General features: G+C 41.0%; 1 protein-coding gene across 2 annotated transcripts; it reads left to right on the top strand.

Moving 5' to 3' along the window:
* Positions 1-1,492: 1,492 nt before the first annotated feature.
* On the top strand, positions 1,493-21,894 carry rapsn (receptor-associated protein of the synapse, 43kD). Of its 2 annotated transcripts, XM_063004805.1 has the most exons (8): positions 1,493-1,926; positions 9,364-9,702; positions 12,424-12,582; positions 16,480-16,578; positions 20,188-20,310; positions 20,401-20,454; positions 20,528-20,727; positions 21,822-21,894. In XM_063004805.1, the coding sequence occupies exons 1-8, from the start codon at positions 1,714-1,716 to the stop codon at positions 21,892-21,894; spliced, it is 1,260 nt and encodes a 419-aa protein (XP_062860875.1). In that variant the 5' UTR covers positions 1,493-1,713. The 2 variants fall into 2 exon arrangements, with proteins under 2 accessions (XP_062860875.1, XP_062860876.1); XM_063004806.1 differs by lacking the exons at positions 20,188-20,310; positions 20,401-20,454.
* The last annotated feature ends 1,843 nt before the right edge of the window (positions 21,895-23,737 follow it).

The following is a 23,737-nucleotide window of genomic DNA, read 5'->3' as shown; positions in this document are numbered from 1 at the left end:
GGCATCAATGGCAAGCACACGAGCGGTCTAAGGCGCTGCGTTCAGGTCGCAGTCTCCCCTGGAGGCGTGGGTTAGAATCCCACTTCTGACAGCGCATACCTTATACAAATGTATGCCTTTCACCCTCTACCACACATAACAATGTGAAAACATTTAGCAGTTCTTAGAAATCTTAGTCTGTGTGTGGCGAAGTTGGCATCAGTGGCACGTAAGCTAGTCACGATGGCCGAGCGGTCTAAGATGCTGCGTTCAGGTCGCAGTCCCCTCTGGAGGTGTGGGTTCGAATCCCACTTCTGACAGCTCATGCTTGAAACAAACTTGGACTTTTCACCCTCTACCATACATAATAATGTGGAGCAATTTAGCAGTTCATACAAATCCTAGTCCGTGTGGGGCGAGGTTGGCTTCAAGTGCCAGCAAGCTTGTCAGTATGGCCGAGCGGTCTAAGGTGCTGCGTTCCCATTTAGAATAGGAAGTCCAACAAGCTCAGGGGTCCACATACTTTTGGCCATATTGTGTGATTAGGCCAGGAAACGTACAATCAACAAGAGATACATTTGTATCTTGTATGTCAACACTTCAGGAACTGTTTTATGATCATGCAGTGACTTATCTGAGGATTCAGATAAGTCACTCCAGAGATTTTTCTGGGAAATAGAGTCGCTGTTGTGAATGGCAAGGTGTTAAAAGCACCTGTTTGTATCCTTGAGGCGAGCTGAAAGGATACAAGGAAGGGGGTTGGGAAGCTCGACGATCCCATTGATGTGTTTCAAGATCAGTGATACTGTAACTCAAGACAAATACCATGTCAGACTTTGTGAACTATTCTAAGCATCAGTTGCTGACACCAGAGCTGTGGGCTCAGGGGTTGCACATGTGCGCCTTAACAAGGTCCACCCACAGGAACTAGCCAGCCAGTGCAAGGAGCATTTGACTTGCTCTGTTTTAATGTTGTGAAATAACTGTCCGTTTTTAGCCTCCCGCGTGCTGATCGCAGAGTCTTGCTGTACCCTGGACCCTGTTTAAGGCATTTTTTGGCATTGTGAATTTTTCTGGCATAATTGGTGTTCATATCTGAATAAAGTCTGCAGGTAAGGAGTAAAAGCGTCATATATGATGTCAGAGACCATTCAGATAGACGCATTTAGTGACCTTGTGTCTTTTCAGAGACTGAAGCCGAATTCCAGAAGGGACACATGGTTCAGACTGACAAGGCCATCTGCTATAGCGCCAGGCGTGAAGAGGGAGAAAGGAAAGAGAGGTATAGGGAGGGAGGGAGGTCTGGGGACACTGAATTCCTCCCACTGGTTTGTGGAGGGAGTAGATATTCTGGGAGATCATTGCTGGTTCCTTGGATTGAAACTTATGCGCCTCAGCGACTTCGATCAAGTTTTATTAACGCCACTTTCCTGGCCCCTTGAGAAGGTCCAGGTCTGGTCTTCAAACTGAGGAGGACAGGTCATCTCTGAAGATTATTGATGGTCATGTGCAATGGGTTTCTTGTCTTGGGGACTTTTGTATGCAGTGGATCCAGTTTGTCTGTCATGCCTCTGCACCCCAAGCTGAGAGCGGTGGAATAAAGAGGCTGGCGGGTGCAGAGGCCCGGCGTAAACTGGAGTGTCTCTCGTTTGTCTATTCATTCATCTTCTAAACAGTGCAAGAGGAAAGGTTGTATGCTTATGGTTTTACTGAAGCAGGTGAAGGAATATTTTTATGAGGCATATCATTGCAAAGATGGGCCAGGACCAAACAAAGCAGCAAATTGAAAAAGGGCTTAAGCTTTACCAGTCAAATGAGACAGACAAAGCTTTACATGTCTGGACAAAGGTTCTGGAAAAGACTTCTGATCCTGGGGGGAAGTTCAGGGCTTTGGGTTGCCTCATTACAGCCCATTCAGAGATGGGGAAATACAAAGAGATGCTAAAGGTAAGCTGTTTTTGCATAAAGTCACTTTATTAACAACATTTATGCCTATACGAATCTTGATGTTTGAGTTGTTTGGTGTAAATACTATCAACACTTGAGCAGGACCCATGAACGTCAAGTATTCAATCCATATTTATATGGAAACAGTAAAGATTATGTCACAGTTACGTGAATTAGCCAATATCTAACACATTTAATGTGTTTTTTACTAACAAATGGTTTGCATTTATGTTCTCTTACCACCAGTTTGCAAAATCTGTTGGCATGTGGCAAGTTCAGCAAAACCTCAGGTTAATGCTACATTGCATTTAGCCAGACAGGACGATGGGTACATATTGAGAGCACTAAAGACATTTAACACCTTTCTACATCATACAACCGAGTTATGAACTAAAATAAAACACTATTTACAGAATTTAAATAATGTAAAACGTCATTCATTATGTGCTAACTGGTAGTAATCTTGCTATATACTTGCTAGCTAGGTAGATTGTCAGTAAACGTAAACTAGCTAGCTATCATTAGCAAGCAGTCAGTTATGTTTGATGTGATTTTAGTTGTGTTATCTGAAATAATACCAATGTTTTATTAAAATTAATCAATATCATGCTAAGCATGAAGACTGCTTGCTACTACAAGCTAGGCAGTCTGCTAGTGAGGTTAAGAAAGCTTGCTAGCCACGTAGGCTGCTGCTCCTCACATGCTAACGATTAATATTATGAAATTGGTACTTAACAACTCATGTTTTAATTAATGATTCATATTAAAATAAAAACAGAAGAGCTAACAGTGCATTCGACTGTTTTATTACACAAATATACTTATAATACTCATAGTTTGATATTATATCGTAAACATTCATTGCTAACAGTTCCTACCATGACTATGTTTTAAATATTTACTACAGAATTGCAATAACTGCAACCCGATACACCAAGACTTGTGTGTAAATATTATGTGCACGTGTTGCTACACATCAATTTCATTCATTGTATAGTGGTCTAAAATTTTCCTCACTCTTTCTAGGGGGTGGGGCTGAAGCGCTAGCAGCCCCCCTGCGACCCATGCCGTTGAAGTCAAATCTGTAAAAATATTGATATATATACACCGATCAGCCATAACATTAAAACCACCTCACTGTCCATTTTATCAGCTCCACTTACCATATAGGAACACTTTGTAGTTCTACAATTACTGACTGTGGTCCATCTATTTATCAACATGCTGTTTTAACTTGCTTCTACCCTGTTCATTAATGGTCAGGACCCCCACAGGACCACCACAGAGCAGGTATTATTTAGGTGGTGGATCATTTTCAGTACTGTATTGACACTGACATGGTGGTGGTGTGTTAGTGTGTGTTGTGCTGGTATGAGTGGATCAGAAACAGCAGCGCTGTAAATACCGTGTCCACTCACTGTCCACTCTATTAGACACTCCTACCTAGTTGGTCCACCTTGTAGATGTAAAGTCAGAGACGATCGCTCATCAGATCAGATCTTTATCAGTGGTTACAGGATGCTGCCCACGGGGCGCTGTTGGCTGGATATATTTGGTTGGTGGACAATTCTCAGTCCAGCAGTGACAGTGAGGTGTTTAAAAACTCCATCAGCACTGCTGTGTCTTATCCACTCATACCAGCACAACACACACTAACACACCACCACCATGTCAGTGTCACTGCAGTGCTGAGAATGATCCACCACCTAAATAATACCTGCTCTGTGGTGGTCCTGTGGGGGTCCTGAAAATTGAAGAACAGAATGAAAGAGGGCTAACAAAGCATGCAGAGAAACAGATGGACTACAGTCAGTAATTGTAGAACTACAAAGTGTTTCTATATGGTAAGTGGAGCTGATAAAATGGACAGTGAGTGTAAAAACAAGGAGGTGGTTTTAATGTTATATATAGATGGCCACTACTTGATTTTTATAAAGTCATAGTTTTGACTCTTAAAACACAAACCACCCACCACTCAGTCACTCCACTCAGTCTTTATAAACATGTAGAGATCTTTCATATCATGCAAGCAAATTATTTAAAGGGTGTTTTTTTGTTACAAGGTTAGTGTTTGTTTCAAAAATGTTGCAAACTGGGGACACATTGCCTTTTTTTTTTACAAGTAAACATATGTTGGATTGTCAGCAACCCCACAAAGATGTGCAAGATCAATTAAGCTGGGTTAAGTGCAGTACAAAAGCAGTGCTGCTGTGTAATGAAATGAACAGCTTTTTACCCAGTCAGTCTTTTTGATTTAAAATCAGTTTGATAGTTAAGAGAGGTGTACAGTCAGCTCCATCAACCAATAGGAACTCTTAGAAAAGGTAATATCTGAAATAACTGTTACCATTTGTTCCCATGAAGAGCATTTGAGCAGCTGTTATATCAGCTAAGGAAGATGTGTTGTGACAAATGTTAAATCATTTGTAATACAGTGTAATGTATTACATTTGTGCAAGAGAAAATGTGTAGAAACAAATGATCCCACTAAATGATTTTAGATTTAAAAACAAAACATAATACACAAAGAAAATGTAAGTAAAACATAACATACTGTGAAACATAACCTAATAAAATTAACACATTTGTTTCACTCTTGTAAAAAAAAAATCTACCTTAAATAAACTCTTGCACTACCTGTAACAACAGCAAATATGTTTGATAGTTTTTATATATTTTGTAGTTTGATATTTCATATTTAAATTACAGTGGTACCTTGAAACTCAACATCAATTGGTTCTGGGACTGGTGTCGAGTTTTAAAGGCATTGCGTTTGAAGGTATTATTTCCCATAAGGATGTGTGGGAAACCTGTTCATGCATTCTATGGTCAAGTACAACTGCATATATTTTAGACTAATGTAAAATAATGGGGTTGTTGTTGACACTAATACACTGAAATACTAAATTGTGTAGATGCTTGATCTTTGAATACCGTATTCCGTTCAGTAAAGGCGCATTCACATGATAAGTAACAAAACTGCTTTTGCGCTGGCTGTTTCATTATTTTCTATATGGAGCATGGCGGTGCACAAAGCTTAACGTGACTTATTGTACTAAAACAACAAGTGAATCATTTCAGTAGTTGAGAGAACCTATGAGCTGTAATAATTAAGAGAGGTTTAGTGTTCCTGTGTTGTTCATTAATATATTAAGTCACATCAAGCTGTTTTTACAACAAGCGTTTTGGACTCAGAAAAGCTGTTTCTCAAAATTTCTCCAAACCACAAACTATAACACAAGTTTAAAAGTGAAACAGGAGGAAAATCCAGCTAAACACAGATACATGTGGAGCTTTCAGAGTGAATATGATGGTTACTCCACACAAACGCAGATTCGTCTCATATGCGCACTTTGATTTTGTTGTACCGCACCGCTCAAGCCGAGCACTGAACAAAGCTGCTGTACATGGTTAATTTAAAATTAAATAAATACATTTTTTAAAGAAAGCTGAACATGTCAAGGGTACAAATTTCTCCACGAAGTGTGTCAAGTTTCAAAGATTTCGAGTTTTTAGGTATGAGCTGCTCATTTCAGGTCTCACCACAGTATGTCTATCAGGTTCAAGACTAGCACACTAGTAAGGCACCCCTGGAGCAAACAGGGTTAAGGGCCTTGCTCAATGACCCAACAGTGGCTGCATAGCAGAGCCTGGATTTGAACCACCAATCTTCCGATTGACAGCCCAAAGCTCTACCCACTAGGCTACCACTGTCCCTTAGCATAAGCACCTCTCTTCTATGAATAATGGTTCTTACTATGGTTCGGTGCAGTCCCAAACTTTATAAAATGTTTTTTTAATTGCTGGCTTAATATTATACCCATAATCTCTTAGCATTAAAATTTTCATATAAATAATCACACAGAAATAGCTAATACACAACCACTGATCACAGTATGTATCATAATGTGATACATCTCAACTAAATCTGGAGGTGCATTTTTAATTTGCAGCTTCCGTTAGAAGGCCTAAATAGAGTCTCGTGATATATGATCCACAGCCCAGGATATTTTGTTAACATAAACCCTCGTACTCACACAGAGCATGCTTTACTATGTTTAGTGAGGCCTCATTAGCACATTCATCTACTTAAACAACATTAATGAAATTCTTAACAGTGCTGAACACAGTAGTAAATACGATACAATTTATGCAAAGTCAAATATTTAATAAATGTTCTGTCTTTTTTCATTATTAATATTGTAATTATTATTGTTGTTATAATTATTTTTATTTTAAAATTGATAATTATTATTATTGTTATTATTATTATTATAATTATTATTACAGGACTGTCTTTCCCTGTGCACTACTGGCTGAGGAGAGCAGCAGGCTAGCCCACGGTTTATTTCACGTGTGAAGCTGCCAGCCACATTGGCCAGCCTGTAGTGAAAGCTAAATACCCAAGCAGTATTTAGCTTTTTATTTTACTCGAGCAGTATTTAGCTTTTTAGTTATTTGTGAGTTGTCTCGGTTTCCACTGACCACCAGCTTAATTGTATTTTGTAAATATAAACAAATGTAAAATTTACATATACAGTGTATCACAAAAGTGAGTACACCCCTCACATTTCTGCAGATATTTAAGTATATCTTTTCATGGGACAACACTGACAAAATGACACTTTGACACAATGAAAAGTAGTCTGTGTGCAGCTTATATAACAGTGTAAATTTATTCTTCCCTCAAAATAACTCAATATACAGCCATTAATGTCTAAACCACCGGCAACAAAAGTGAGTACACCCCTAAGAGACTACACCCCTAAATGTCCAAATTGAGCATTGCTTGTCATTTTCCCTCCAAAATGTCATGTGACTTGTTAGTGTTACTAGGTCTCAGGTGTGCATAGGGAGCAGGTGTGTTCAATTTAGTAGTACAGCTCTCACACTCTCTCATACTGGTCACTGAAAGTTCCAACATGGCACCTCATGGCAAAGAACTCTCTGAGGATCTTAAAAGACGAATTGTTGCGCTACATGAAGATGGCCAAGGCTACAAGAAGATTGCCAACACCCTGAAACTGAGCTGCAGCACAGTGGCCAAGATCATCCAGCGTTTTAAAAGAGCAGGGTCCACTCGGAACAGACCTCGTGTTGGTCGTCCAAAGAAGCTGAGTGCACGTGCTCAGCGTCACATCCAACTGCTGTCTTTGAAAGATAGGCGCAGGAGTGCTGTCAGCATTGCCGCAGAGATTGAAAAGGTGGGGGGTCAGCCTGTCAGTGCTCAGACCATACGCCGCACACTACATCAAATTGGTCTGCATGGCTGTCACCCCAGAAGGAAGCCTCTTCTGAAGTCTCTACACAAGAAAGCCCGCAAACAGTTTGCTGAAGACATGTCATCAAAGGACATGGATTACTGGAACCATGTCCTATGGTCTGATGAGACCAAGATTAATTTGATTGGTTCAGATGGTCTCAAGCATGTGTGGCGGCAATCAGGTGAGGAGTACAAAGATAAGTGTGTCATGCCTACAGTCAAGCATGGTGGTGGGAATGCCATGGTCTGGGGCTGCATGAGTGCAGCAGGTGTTGGGGAGTTACATTTCATTGAGGGACACATGAACTCCAATATGTACTGTGAAATACTGAAGCAGAGCATGATCCCCTCCCTCCGGAAACTGGGTCGCAGGGCAGTGTTCCAGCATGATAATGACCCCAAACACACCTCTAAGACGACCACTGCTTTATTGAAGAGGCTGAGGGTAAAGGTGATGGACTGGCCAAGCATGTCTCCAGACCTAAACCCAATAGAACATCTTTGGGGCATCCTCAAGCGGAAGGTGGAAGAGCGCGAAGTCTCGAATATCCGCCAGCTCCGTGATGTCGTCATGGAGGAGTGGAAAAGCATTCCAGTGGCAACCTGTGAAGCTCTGGTAAACTCCATGCCCAGGAGAGTTAAGGCAGTTCTGGGAAATAATGGTGGCCACACAAAATATTGACACTTCAGGAACTTTCACTAAGGGGTGTACTCACTTTTGTTGCCGGTGGTTTAGACATTAATGGCTGTATATTGAGTTATTTTGAGGGAAGAATAAATTTACACTGTTATATAAGCTGCACACAGACTACTTTTCATTGTGTCAAAGTGTCATTCTGTCAGTGTTGTCCCATGAAAAGATATACTTAAATATCTGCAGAAATGTGAGGGGTGTACTCACTTTTGTGATACACTGTATATACACCAATCAGCCATAACATTAAAACCACCTCCTTGTTTCTACAATCACTGTCCATTTTATCAGCTCCACTTACCATATAGAAGGACTTTCAAGTTCTACAATTACTGACTGTAGACAATCTGTTTCTCTGCATGCTTTGTTAGCCCCCTTTCATGCTGTTCTTCAATGGTCAGTACCAACACAGAGCAGGTGGTGTGTTAGTGTGTTGTGCTGGTATGAGTGGATAAGACACAGCAGCACTGCTGGAGTTTTTAAACACAGTGTCCACTCACTGTCCACTCTATTAGACACTCCTACCTAGTTGGTCCACCTTGTAGATGTAAAGTCAGAGACGATCGCTCATCTGTTGCAGTGACAGTGAGGTGTTTAAAAACTCCATCAGTGCTGCTGTGTCTTATCTACTCATACCAGCACAACACACACTAACACACCACCACCATGTCAGTGTCACTGCAGTGCTGAGAATGATCCACCACCTAAATTATACCTGCTCTGTGGGGGAACTGACCATTGAAGAACAGCATGAAAGGAGGCTAACAAAGCATGCAGAGAAACAGATGGACTACAGTCAGTAATTGTAGAACTACAAAGTGCATCTATATGGTAAGTGGAGCTGATAAGATGGACAGTGAGTGTAGAAACAAGGAGATGGTTATGGTTATGTTATGGCTCATCGGTGTGTATATACTGTATATATATATATAAATTCTGCAGACACAGGTGTGATTTTGTAGACACAGAGTGTGTGTGCTTAAATGGCCTGCCTGCAGTCAGCAGATCTGTCTCCTATTAAAAATGTATCAGTTATCACAAAGAGAATTATCAGACAATGGTGACCACAAACTTTTGAGCAGCTGGAATTCTGCATCAAGCAAGAATATGCCAAATTCCACTTGCAAAACGGTTACAGTCAGTATTTGTAGACACAGAGTATGTGTGCTTAAGTTAACAAGCTTTTTGCAACTGCATAACAGTCAAAAATCCTTGTTAGTTTGTAGATGCACTATATGGTCGAAAATATGTGGAGACTGTTCTAGTTATTGAGTCACATCATAGTTGTTCCCCTGTGCACAAAGCTAAGTCCATTCCAGTTTGATAAGACAAAAACATCCGTAGCCTGCTCTTTTGAGTGAATAAGTACAAATTCGCACAGACTTTGTTGGTAATCTTGTGGGAAACCTTTGCAGCAGGGTGGATATAATTCGTAATCATTTTTTTTTCTGTTCTCTTTCCATTCACTAACACACACCAGTATGCCCTAGCCCAGATTGACACAGCACGAGAGATGGAGGACCCAGATTACCTAACCGAAGGCTATCTGAACCTAGCCCGCAGCAACGAGAAGCTCTGTGACTTCCAGAAGACCATATCATACTGCAAGACCTGTTTAAACATGCAAGGAACCACTGTAAGCCTGCAGCTCAATGGCCAAGTTTGTTTGAGCATGGGCAATGCCTTCCTGGGTCTCAGCGTTTTCCAGAAAGCGCTGGAGAGTTACGAGAAGGCCCTGCGGTATGCACACAACAACGACGACAAGATGCTAGAGTGCCGGGTGTGCTGCAGCTTAGGCAACTTCTACATTCAGCTAAAGGTATTGTAGTCCATGCTATGCAATGTGTTTTAATGATACTTATAAATATGAAGAGATTTTGTCTACTTTTTGCTTTACAGTGTGATTTTTTTAGAGCATGATTTTATTACGAGACTTTTTTCAGGCTTGGACAGAGTACTACACAAAATATTACATACTGTATATTCATATTCATAAACACCCCTAAAATTACATATAAAATAAATTGTATTAATCTGATATGTGGGGGAAAAATCTATGGATCAGCCATAACATTAAAACCACCTCCTTGTTTCTACACACAATGTCCATATTATCAGCTCTACTTACCACATAGAAGCACTTTGTAGTTCTACAATTACTGACTGTAGTCCATCTGTTTCTCTGCATGCTTTGTTAGCCCCCTTTCATGCTGTTCTTCAATGGTCAGGACTCTCCCAGGACCACCACAGAGTAGGTATTATTAAGGTGGTGGATCATTCTCAGCACTGCAGTGACACTGACATGGTGGTGGTGTGTTAGTGTGTGTTGTGCTGGTATGAGTGGATAAGACACAGCAATGCTGATGGAGTTTTAAAACACCTCACTTTCACTGCTGGACTGAGAATAGTCCACCAACCAAAAATATCCAGCTAACAGCGTCCCATGGGCAGCGTCCTGTGACCACTGTTGAAGCAGCAATAGATGTGTGATCGTCTCTGACTTTACATCTACAAGGTGGACCAACTAGGTTGGAGTGTCTAATAGAGTGGACAGTGAGTGGACATGGTATTTAAAAACTCCATCAGCATTGCTGTGTCTGATCCACTCATACCAGCACAACACACACTAACACACCACCACCATGTCAGTGTCAATGCAGTGCTGAGAATGATCCACCACCTAAATAATACCTGCTTTGAAGTGGTCCTGTGGGGGTCCTGACCATTAAAGAACAGGGTGAAAGCAAGCTAAAAAAAGTATGTAGAGAAATAGATGGACTACAGTCAGTAATTGTAGAACTACAAAGCGCTCCTATATGGTAAGTGGAGCTGATATAATGGACAGTGAGTGTAGAAACAAGGAGGTGGTTTTAATGTTATGGCTGATCAGTGTATTTGGAGACATTAGAGACCAATGTTACATCCCACCTGCCACGCCCACATTGACAGGTAAAGGTTGCAGATTGACAAAATGTAGTTCCCTTTGAACAACACTTTAAAGCACTTTCTAACCTCCTGACTTCCTCTGTAGCACCATGACTAGTGCTCTTCTCTTCTGGTTTTCGGAGAGTTACTAAGTAAACTGTAGCATTTTTCTGGTTTTATAGCTGTCATGGCACCCTTGTGATAATGTTTCACTGTTTTGGTTCGACCCCCAGGTGGGGCAGTCTGGGTCCTTTCTGTGTGGAGTTTGCATGTTCTGCCCATGTCTGCGTGGGTTTCCTCTGGGAGCTCCGGTTTCCTCCCACAGTCCAAAGACATGCAAGTGAGGTGAATTGGAGATACAAAATTGTCCATGACTGTGTTTGATGTTAAAACTTCTGAAGTGACGTTTGTCAGAGCAGAGCAGGTATTATTTAGGTGGTGGATCATTCTCAGCACTGCAGTGACAATGACATGGTGGTGGTGTGTTAGTGTGTGTTGTGCTGGTATGAGTGGATCAGACACAGCAGCACTGCTGGAGTTTATAAATACCGTGTCCACTCACTGTCCACTCTATTAGACACTCCTACCTAGTTGGTCCACCTTGTAGATGTAAAGTCAGACACGATCGCTCATCTATTGCTGCTGTTTGAGTTGGTCATCTTCTAGACGTTCATCAGTGGTCACAGGACACTGCCAACAGGGCGCTGTTGGCTGGATGTTTTGGTTGGTGGACTATTCTCAGTCCAGCAGTGACAGCACAACACACACTAACACACCATCACCATGTGAGTGTCACTGCAGTGCTGAGAATGATCCACCACCCAAATAATACCTACTCTGTGGTGGAACAGCATAAAAGGGGGCTAACAAAGCATGCAGAGAAACAGGTGGACTACAGTCAGTAATTGTAGAACTACAAAGTGCTCCTATATGGTAAGTGGAGTTGATAAAAAGGACAGTGAATGTAGAAACAAGGAGGTGGTTTTAATGTTATGGCTGATCAGTGTATTTTAGGCCTCAAGGTGTGAGTAAATTGACAAAAAGTGTAAAGTATGTGGTCTTATATTTTTCAAAACTGCATTAAAGTCTTTAAACCACCACTAGTTTGGTCGTGCCACCTACCAGTGGGCTGATGTCACCCTACTGCAGTAATTCATGGTTAAAATAGGCATCTCAGTTTACACGAGTGTAAGAAACCACTGACATGCAACACGCAGTGTAACAGAAGACAGCCCAGTTAGAGCAGGCCGGTCCAGATTTAGGCTTTTGTACTCACCTTGACACTGGAGATTTAAAAACTATAATCCCCTGAATATCCAGAATGGTCTGCTGTAATGAGTTTTTGATGAAGCGGCACGTGGGGAATGTACTCGTACGTCAAAGGATCCCAGAATAGAGAGTATGCAATGGGTTTATAATACTACAATAATTACACATGGTCTTTAAGAAGTATTGAATTAAATATGAATGAGACAAGTTGAATAAATCAAAGAAATTAATAATTGTATTTAATTATTAATGAATAATAATCGTCAAATGTTTACATATTTTATTCATCAAATAGAGATGTGTTTCTTCATGTGAGATCAGGTATACATGTTCTGTGCTCTTATAGGATTATGAGAAGTCCCTGTTCTTTCCATGCAAAGCAGCCGAGCTCGTCAATGACTATGGGAAGGGCTGGAGCCTAAAGTACCGTGCCATGAGCCAGTACCACATGTCAGTGGCCTACAGGAAGCTGGAGCGCCTGCCGGATGCCATGGAATGCTGCGAGGTATGTACTAGTGGTGGACAATTTTTTGTCATTTAGATGGCAACTTGCCTTTGTACTACTTTTGTACAACTTACACTGATCAGCCATAACATTAAAACCACCTCCTTGTTTCTACACTCACTGTCTATTTTATCAGCTCCACTTACCATATAGGAGCACTTTGTAGTTCTACAATTACTGACTGTAGTCCATCTGTTTCTCTATATACTTTTTAACCTGCTTTCACCCTGTTCTTCAATGGTCAGGACCCCACCACTGCCACTGCCAGGTTGCTACTGTTGGGCCCTTGCGCAAGACCCTTAACCCTCAATTGTTCAGACTATATACTGTAACTGTAATGTAAGTCACATTGGATTAAGGCGTCTGCTAAATGCTGAAAATGTAAATGTAAATCAATCAATCCATCCATCCATCCTTCCAATTTAAAAATCTATAAAGCCAGTCAATCACAGGGCAGACACACACCCATTCACCTATAGGGCAATTCAGTGTCTCCAATTAACCTGACTGTGGGAGGAAACCAAAGCTCCCGGAGAAAACCCACACAGACACGGGGAGAACATGCAAACTCCACACAGAAAGGACCCGGACCACCCTGCCTGGGGATCGAACCCAGGACCTTCTTGCTGTGCTACCCACCGAGCCACCCAAAATGTAAACATATATTCATTCATTGTCTGTTTTACCACCACTTTATCCTGATCAGGGTCGCGTTGGGTCTAATTCACTGAACAAAATGTTGGAAACACTCTGGATGGGTCACCAGTCCATTACAGGGCAAACACACTTACACACACACACTCATAACTAAGGCAATTTTGTATTTCCAATTCATCTGAGTGCATGTCTTTGGACTGTGGAAGGAAACCCACACAGACACAGGGAGAACATGCAAACTCCACACAAAAATGACCTCCACACAAACCCAGGACCTTTTTGCTGTGAGGCAAAAGTGCTACCCACCGAGCCACCATGCCAAACTGTAAACATACATTCATTCACTGTCTGTTTTACCACCACTTTATCCTGGTCAGGGTCATTGTGGGTCAAATTCACTGGGTGAAAGATAGGAAACACCCTGGACAGATCACCAGTCCATTACAGGGCAAACACACTCACATACACTCATATGTAAGGCAATTTTGTATTTCCAGTTCATCTGAGTGCATGTCTTTGGACTGTGGGAGAACAGTCGGGAGACATACATGAGAAGAACTTGCAAACTCCACACAGAAAGGACCCGGACTGCCCCGCCTGGGAATCGAACCCAGGACCTTTTTGCTGTGAGGCGACAGTGCTACCCACCGAGCCACTGTGCCGCGCAAACTGTAAACTGTAAACTGTAAACATATATTCATACATTCATTCGCTGTCCGTTTTACCACCACCTTACCCTGGTCAGTGTTGTTGTGGGTCAAATTCACTGGGTGAAAGATAGGAAACACCCTGGACAGGTCACCAGTCCATCACAGGGCAAACACGCTCACACACACTCATACATAAGGCAGATTTTGTATCTCCAATTAACCTGACTGCATGTTTTTGGACTCTGGGAGGAAACCCACACAGATACAGGGAGAACATGCAAACTCTGCACAGAAACGACCCGGACCACCCCACCTGGGAATCGAACCCAGGACCTTTTTGCTGTGAGGCGACAGTGCTACCCACCGAACCACTGTGCCACCTAAACTGAACACAATAGTGCTAATAACAGGAGTGCTTTAAATACTAGTTACAAAGCAGGTAGGGATACCTGAAAATACTTGTGGTGAGCCAGTGAGGTCATAGTGGCTGGGCATGGCATTACAGTGGTGATACAGCATACCAGTAGAAAGACATCAATCAAGTCAGGTGCAGTTTTATCTTAACATATAACACAGTACCCCACACAATTCTATTGATGAGCACTGAAAATAAACTACACTTACTTACTTACTCCCTGCTGACTAAATTTCAGACAAATTATAATAGTTTCAACTCCTCCATCAGACTCTGGTGTTTATATATGTAATATAAGTCCAACAACTGACAGGTGCAGCTGGTTGTAACCCCTTTGTTGTAACCCCCCTATGACTGATAAAATATGCCAAAAGCAAAGTAGCATGCTAAAGATCTGTCTGAGAGAAGTCATCATAAAAGGATTAGCTTCTAATTGTCTCCCTTATGACCAGGAGAGCAGGGGAACAATGGAGAATTGCTTGGGACCCGGAGTATCATAGTTCAGTTCTGCTGGAGACAGACAGCAGCTCAGTACATTCCTCATTTATGGCTGTAGTGTTACAGAGGGATCAGATTGCAGCTTTTATTCAGCTGGCATAGGGAAGAACTCGCAGAAAGATTCTGAGAATGTAGAGTTATGTTTGGTCGAGGGCTTTAAAAAAAGCGTCTTTATTAAGTATAATAAAAAACACAGAGTTTCTTACATTTACTTTGACTTTTATTTGATTGCAGACAGGATGAACCTGAGATATGTCATGTTTTGTCTGCTCAACTTCATTTCATTTATTAATAAACATCCATTCCTGTATTTCAGGCCTGCAACACATTCCAAAAAAAGTTGGGACAGTAAAGCATTTAGCACTTTGTAATGTTGCCATTCCTTTTGGCACAGAGGAGACCAAGTGATTTAGTGTTTCAGCTTTTATTTTGTCCCATTCTTCCTGCAAACACGTCTTAAGATGTGCAACAGTACGGGGTCGTCGCGCCTTTTCATTTCAAAATTCTCCACACATTCTCTATTGGGGACAGGTCAGGACTGCAGGCAGGCCAGTCCAGTACCTGTACCCTCTTCTTCTGCAGCCATGCCTTTGTAATGTGTGCAGCATGTGGTTTTGCATCGTCTTGTTGAAAAATGCATGGACGTCCCTGGAAAAGATGACGTCTTGAAGGCAGCATATGTTGCTCTAAGATCTCAATGTACTTTTCTGCATTAATGATGCCATCACAGAAGTGTAAATGACCTTTACCAAGGGCACTGACACAGCCCCATACCATGACAGACCCTGGCTTTTGGAATTGTCGCTGATAACAGTCTGGATGGTCCTGATTTGTCTTCGGTCCGGAGCACACTGCGTCAATTTTTTCCCCCAAAAAAACCTGGAATGCGGATTCATCTGACCACAATACATGTTTCCACTGTGTGATGGTCCATCCTAGATGCCTCAGAGCCCAGAGAAGTTGACGCTGTTTCTGGACATGGTTAACACAAGGCTTCTTTTTTGCACACTAAAGTTTTAAGAGGCATTTGTGCATGTAACTCTGTATTGTAGTGCTTGACAAAGGTTTGCCAAAGTAATCCCTCACCCATGTTGTTATATCAGCTATTGTTGAGTGGCGGTTCATGATGCAGTTCCTTCTGAGGGATCGAAGATCACGAGCGTTCAGCTTAAGCTTGCACCCTTGCCCTTTCATGCACTGAAATTTCTCATAATATTTAATGATATTATGCACTGTAGAGGGAGAAATATGCAAATCCCTTCCAATCTTTTTTTCTTGAGGTACATTGTTTTTAAACATTTCAATCATTTTCTCATTTGTTGACAAACTGGGGATCCTCTGATCATCTTTGCTCATCAGCAGACTCAGCCTTTCCTGGATGCTGCTTTTGTACCAAACCATGATTACAATCACCTGTTGACATCAAATTGCTGATTTGTTAGAACTATGTTTGACTGATAAGATTAAATTCTATTGTGTTATTATCTTATACACTCTTATTATAATGCTCCCATCTCCATACTTTACTTTTTATATGTATAATTATTTTGTTCGACCTGACTACACTGTTTTTCTCCCAAAAAATGCTTGAATGCAGATTTATATAGTAGTTAAATACTTGCTTTCTATCATTTTAGCTTAACAAGCTTGAAAAAAAATAACAGAATCTTCTCACAGGAATCAATGAAGATTGCTCTACAGCATGGAGATCGTCCACTGCAGGCCTTGTGCCTCCTGAACTTTGCCGATATTCATCGCTGCCGAAATGATGTCGACGTAAGTCAGTCAACATTGTTTTATTAATGGCTGTTAATAAAACAAAGCTATTTAAATGAAAATTAATAAATAAATGACAGTATAATAATACTCTATTATTCATTTACATTCATTACAATGCTTAATCCTGATTAGGCTCCCATTCTGTTAGGAAATAGTAACTCACACCTAGTGTAGCCAGTCCACATAATGGCATGTTTTTGGAAAGTACCTGAAAAAACTTTGGGATACTAATTACTTAGTATTGTATAACACATACCAATCAGCCATAACATTTAAACCACCTTCTTGTTTCTACACTCACTGTCTATTTTATCAGCTCCACTTACCATATACAACCCCTGGCAAAAATTATGGAATCACCACTCTTGGAAGATGTTCTTTCAATTGTTTAATTTTGTAGAAAAAAAATAAATCACAGACATGCCACAAAACTATCATTTTTCAAAATGTCAACCTTCTGGCATTAAGAAACAATAAAAAAAGAAACAAATATAATAGTTGTGGTCAGTCACAATTGCTTTTTTTAGATCAAGTAGAGGAAAAAAATATGGAATCACTCAAATCTGAGGAAAAAATTATGGAATCACTCTGTAATTTGCAGTTTAAAAACAAAACATCTGCAGCAGATTAGATTTGCTAATTATTCTTCAGTTTAAAAAGAGTGCTTACACCTCGGTGAGCTGTTGCACAAAGCAGATTGTCATGAATCATGGTTCCAACACAAGATATGTCAGTTGAAACAAATGAGAGGATTATAAAACTCCTTCAAGAAGATAAATCATTGTGGAATGTCGCAAAAGATGTTGGTTGTTCCCAGTAAGCTGTGTTTAAAATCTGGACCAAGTACAAACAAAATGGGAAGGTTGTAAAAGGGAAGCATACTGGTAGACCAAGTAAGACATCAAAGCATCAAGATAGAAAACTTAAAGCAATATGTCTTGAAAACAGAAAATGCACAACAAAACAAATGAGAAACAAGTGGCCGGAAAGTGGAGTCAATGTCTGTGACTGAACTGTAAGAAATCACCTAAAAGAAATGGGATTTACATACAGAAAAGCCAAACAAAAGCCATCATTAACACCTAAAAAGAAAAGAACAAGGTTAAAGTGGGCTAAAGAAAAGCAATCGTGGACTGTGGGTGACTGGATAAAAGTGATCTTCAGTGATGAATCGCGAATCTGCATTGGGCAAGGTGATGATGCTGGAACTTTTGTTTGGTGTCTGTCCAATGAAATTTATGAAGATAACTGCCTAAAGAAAACATGTTAATTTCCACAGTTGTTGATGATATGGGCCTGCATGTCGGGTAAAGGCACAGGGGAGATGGTCTTCAATAAATGCCAAAGTCCACATTGAAATTTTGGACGCTTTTCTTATTCCATCAGTTGAAAGGATGTTTGGTGATGATGACTTAATTTTTCAAGATGATAATGCATCTTGCCATAGGGCAAAGGACGTGAAAACTTTCCTTCAAGAAAACATATAATGTCAATGGCATGGCCTGCAAATAGTCCGGATCTCAATCCATTTGAAAATCTCTGGTGAAAATTGAAGAAAATGGTCAATGACAAGGTTCCAACATGCAAAGCTGATCTGGCAACAGCAAGAGACAGTTGAAGGCAGATTGATGAAGAATACTGTTTGTCATTAGTTAACTCCATGCCTCAGAGAGTTTAAACCATTATAAAAGCCAGAGGTGGTGCAACAAAGTAATAATGGTGCAGTGTTTTCTAATGATTCCATAATTTTTTCCTCAGATTTGAGTGATTCCATATTTTTTTCCTCTACTTGATCTAAAAAAAAGCAATTGTGACTGACCACAACTATTATATTTGTTTCTTTTTTTATTGTTTCTTAATGCCAGAGGGCTGACAGTTTGAGAAATGATAGTTTTGTGGCATGTCTGTGATTTTTTTTTTTTCTACAAAATTAAACAATTGAAAGAACATCTTCCAAGAGTGGTGATTCCATAATTTTTGCCAGGGGTTGTAGAAGCACTTTGTAGTTCTACAATTACTGACTGTAGTCCATCAGTTTCTCTGCATGGTTTGTAAGCCCCCTCTCATGCTGTTCTTCAATGGTCAGGACCACCACAGTGCAGGTATTATTTAGGTGCTGGATCATTCTCAGCACTGCAGTGACACTGACGATGGTGTGTTAGTGTGTGTTGTGCTAGTATGAGTGGATCAGACACAGCAGTGCTGCTGGAGTTTTTAAATACCGTGTCCACTCACTGTCCACTCTATTAGACACTTCTACCTAGTTGGTCCACCTTGTAGATGTAAAGTCAGAGACAATCGCTCGTCTATTGCTGCTGTTTGAGTTGGCCATCTTCGAGACCTTCATCAGTGGTCACAGGACGCTGCCCACGGGGCGCTGTTGGCTGGATATATTTGGTTGGTGGACTATTCTCAGTCCAGCAGTGACTTCATCAGTGCTGCTGTGTCTTATCCACTCATACCAGCACAACACACACTAACACACCACCACCATGTCAGTGTCACTGCAGTGCTGAGAATGATCCACCACCCAAATAATACCTACTCTGTAGTGGTCCTGTGGGGGTCCTGACCATTGAAGAACAGCATGAAAGTGGGCTAACAAAGAGTGCAGAGAAACAGATGGACTACAGTCAGTAATTGTAGAACTAATTGTAAGTGGATAAAATGGACAGTGAGTGTAGAAACAAGGAGGTGGTTTTAATGTTATGGCTGATCAGTGTACATTCATTGTCTTTTTTTACCATTGGTTTATCCTATTTAGAGTCATGGCAGGTCTGATTCACTAAGCAAAAGGGAGGAAACATCCCAGATAGGTCACCAGTCACACATTTACACACACACACACACACACACACAACTCATACCCTGAGCAATTTTTATTGGCCCCAATTCACGTCTTTGAGCTGTGCGAGAAAACTGGAGCTCCCGGAGGATACCCACACAGGAATCGGACCACTCCTAGGAATCTAACCCAGGGTCTTCTTGCTGTGAGGCAACAGTGCTACCTACCAAACCACCATGCCTCCCACTGTATAAACAAACATTCTTATTTTTAAATAGCATTTGCTTTCAAATGATAAATCAGCTTCCCAGTGCTGCGTTTTCAAGGGGCATCGTCAAACAAATACAAATACTAAACTGCAGGATGTTAAATACATACTATTACTACTTGTGTTCCACGACAACCCAGCCATCCCAGTAGTAAGGCATTTTTCATTATTGTTGACTGATGGGTGGCACAGTGGCTTGGTGGGTAGCACTGTCGCCTCACAGCAAGGTGGTCCTGGGTTTGATTCCCAGGTGAAGCAGTCTGTGTTCTTTCTGTGTGCAGTTTGCATGTTCTCTCTGTGTGTGTGGATTTCCTTTCACAGTCAGGGTTAATTGGAGGTACTAAAATTGCCCTAGATTTGAATGTGTGTGAGTGTGTTTGAACTGTAAGGGACTGGCAACCTGTCCAGGGTGTTTCCTACCTTTCGCCAAGTGAATCGTACCCACCGAGACCCTGAATATGATAAAGTGGTGGTAAAACAGACTATTAATGTTTATCTGATGTTTTTCTAAGGGTCTATAATTAAAAACGAATTACTGCATTGTTATTTTCAGAAAGCATTCCCTCGCTACGAGTCTTCAATGTGTATTATGACGGAGACTGGAAACCGCCTGGGACAAGCATCCATCTACTTAGGAGTGGGGAAGTGCTGGCTAGTGCAGAAAGAACTTGACAAGGTTGATAATTTTACCAATTTATTAATACTAGATACTAAGAACCTTGTTATATTTGTAATTTTTTTATTTATTTGTCTGCTCTTTTTCCAGGCACTGGATTCTTTTCAGCGAGCGTATGAACTAGCAGAAGCAACAGGAAATAAGGTGTGTAGACATTACTATTGTCTTTGTTTGGAACCCATGTGTTGCTGAGCTTGTGTGTGTGTTTATTTTACAGCTGTGTTCTCTGAAGGTGCACTGCCTGACGGAGGGCATCTACCGCACCAAAGAGCAGCAGGATGAGCTGCGGGAGCAGGTGGTGAAGTTCCTGCAGTGTGTAGAGGAGCTGGAGCTCTACTGCGGCATGTGTGGCGAGTCCATCGGTGAGAAGAACCAGCAGCTGCAGGCTTTACCCTGCTCCCACATTTTCCACCTTAAGTAAGTCTCTCCTGCACTCATGCCATCCCTTGTTTTGGATACTACATAAAGATGCAGTTCATAACATTAAGGCAGCCTTGAATAAAATGCATTCTTGACTAAATTGGTCTCAAAGAGCCCTCATTGGAGATACTCCATATAGAAAGGACTCAGACTGCTCCACATGGGAATCAAACTCAGGACCATCTTGCTTTGAGGCAACAGTACAAGCCACCGTGCCGCCCTTATCTTACAGCTGCAAATGGCGGTTATACACTTTTAATTATTATTGATGAATCCCAAAATCCATATTATATTATATAATACACAGATCAGCCATAACATTAAAACCACCTCCTTGTTTCTAAACTCACTGTCCATTTTATCAGCTCCACTTACCATATAGAAGCACTTTGTAGTTCTACAATTACTGACTGTTGCTGCTGTTTGAGTTGGTCATCTTTGAGATCTTCATCAGTAGTCACAGGACGCTGCCCACAGGGTGCTGTTAGCTGGATATTTTTGGTTGGTGGACTATTCTCAGTCCAGGAGTGACAGTGAGGTGTTTTAAAACTCTAGCAGCGCTGCTGTGTCTGATCCACTCATACCAGCACAACACACACTAACAAACCACCACCATGTCAGTGTCACTGCAGTGCTGCGAATGATCCACCACCTAAATAATACCTACTCTGTGGTGGTCCTGTGGGGGTCCTGACCATTGAAGAACAGCATGAAAGGGGGCTAACAAAGCATACAGAGAAACAGATGGACTACAGTCAGTAATTGTAGAACTACAAAGTGCTTCTATGTGGTAAGTGTGAAGTTTGCATGTTCTCCCTGTGTTTCCATGGGATTCCTTCGGAGGGCTCCAGGTTCCTCCCATAAGTCTGAAAACAGTCCGATGTGTTTCCTGAATCAGACCCACTTATCCTATTCTGATTAGGATAAAGCAGTGGTTAAACAGACAATGAATAAATGAAATCTAAATTGTAACTGATGGTTTTGTGTTACTGTTGCACACTAATAACTTAATGACTTGCTTTAGTCTTATTTTTACCCATATACTGTAAAATCTAACATCAGTCTTATTTTACCAATTTTTCTTTTAACAGGTGCCTGCAGACAAATGGGACCCAAGGGTGCCCAAAATGCCGCCGTTCTTCTATGAAGCCAGGCTTTGTATGATATAATTGCCACATCATAACCTGGAGTAAACGACCTATCAGTAATAAGTGGCTTCACAAGAGACAGAAAGTATTTTCTGATAGAAGACACAGAAGCAGAATCATTTCGGGTTCCTTCACGACGAACGAAGCTTATCTGCACCAGGTGTAATATGAGGCACCAGCTCAAAAACTGTATGTGTTATTCTGTGTTAGCCTAGGGGGGCAACTCAGATACCAACTGCTTGAAAGACTAGGAGTGGAATGAGTCAAAAGAATGTAAATATAATCTCTTATTATTGTAAGTAATATATGTGTATGCTGGCTATGTGCCGTGAATCATGTAATACGGTGTTAACCTCCTTATTTATTATTTTATTAGAATAGAATAGAATAGAATGCCTTTATTTGTCATATACACATACACGTGTACAGTACAATGAAATTCTTTCTTTGCATATCCCAGCTTATTGGAAGAGTGGGTCAGAGCGCAGGGTCAGCCATTGTACGGCGCCCTTGGAGCAGAGAGGGGCCTTGCTCAAGGGCCCAACAGTGGCTGCATGGCAGAGCTGGGATTCTAACTCAACCTTTTAGTTGATAGCCCAAAGCCCTACCCAACTGCTTTTCAAGTGACCCACATTTTGTCCATGATTTGTTACGTGACCCAGGCAACATAATGTATCTTACTCTTTCTCTACAAGAAGTAACATAAAGCCTCCACAAGGGGGCGTTCACGTACAAGTTTATTTAATTATTATTATTTTTCTCCAAGACCCATTTTTCGACGATCTGAGGCACCGTAAAAAAGGGAAACGCTGGGGATTATCAAGGGCCTTAAAAGGAAACAGGCCCAGGGTAGGAAATGTTAATGATGATCACTATGCATCTGTGTAGCACTAAAAAACCCAACTACCTTATTACTTTCATATGAAGAAATACTAATGTATATAATTTGCATCACATTAATAACAATAACTTGTCTTGTTACTTATAATAATAATCAGTTTTAATAAAATTAGAAGTGCCTTTCAACACTTTTTCACAGAAACAAACATTTCTTTTTGTAATATAGATATTATTGTATTGAATGTCTGTATTAATTATCTCTTAGAATCCCTTTTAGTTTACATTTTGTATCTTCCCTTGGCTAACCAAGTTTTCTTTGATGTAATGTTTGGTATTTTTAGGGAGTAGTGCATGATTTCCCCCCTGCTTGTACCGTCCAAAATAGTTATTACTTTGAAAAGATCAAATTTGCCAATTTTATCATTAAACCTATTGCATGTACGGGTTATAACAGCTATATTTAGCCTATTATAATTTGGATCTGATTGTATACACCGATCAGCCATAACATTAAAACCACCTCCTTGTTTCTACACTCACTGTCCATTTAATCAGCTCCACTTACCATATAGGAGCACTTTTTAGTTCTACAATTACTGGGTGTAGTCCATCTGTTTCTCTGCATGCTTTGTTACCCCCCTCCCAGGACCACCGCAGAGCAGGTATTATTTAGGTGGTGGATCATTCTCAGCACTGTAGTGACAATGACATGGTGGTGGTGTGTTAGTGTGTGTTGTGCTGGTATGAGTGGATCAGACACAGCAATGCCGAAGGAGTTTTTAAATACCGTCTCCACTCACTGTCCACTTCTACCTAGTAGGTCCACCTTGTAGATGTAAAGTCAGAGACGGTCACTCATCTATTGCTGCTGTTTGAGTTGGTCATCTTTGAGATCTTCATCAGTGGTCACAGGACGCTGCCCATGGGGCGCTGCTGGCTGGATATATTTGGTTGGTGGACTATTCTCAGTCCAGCAGTGACAGTGAGGTGTTTAAAAACTCCATCAGCGCTGCTGTGTC

Source organism: Trichomycterus rosablanca, chromosome 11, assembly GCF_030014385.1.
Source record: "Trichomycterus rosablanca isolate fTriRos1 chromosome 11, fTriRos1.hap1, whole genome shotgun sequence".
NCBI lineage: Eukaryota > Metazoa > Chordata > Actinopteri > Siluriformes > Trichomycteridae > Trichomycterus > Trichomycterus rosablanca.
The sequence above is the reverse complement of the archived record's forward strand: the minus strand, read 5'-3'. Positions and strand labels throughout refer to the sequence as shown.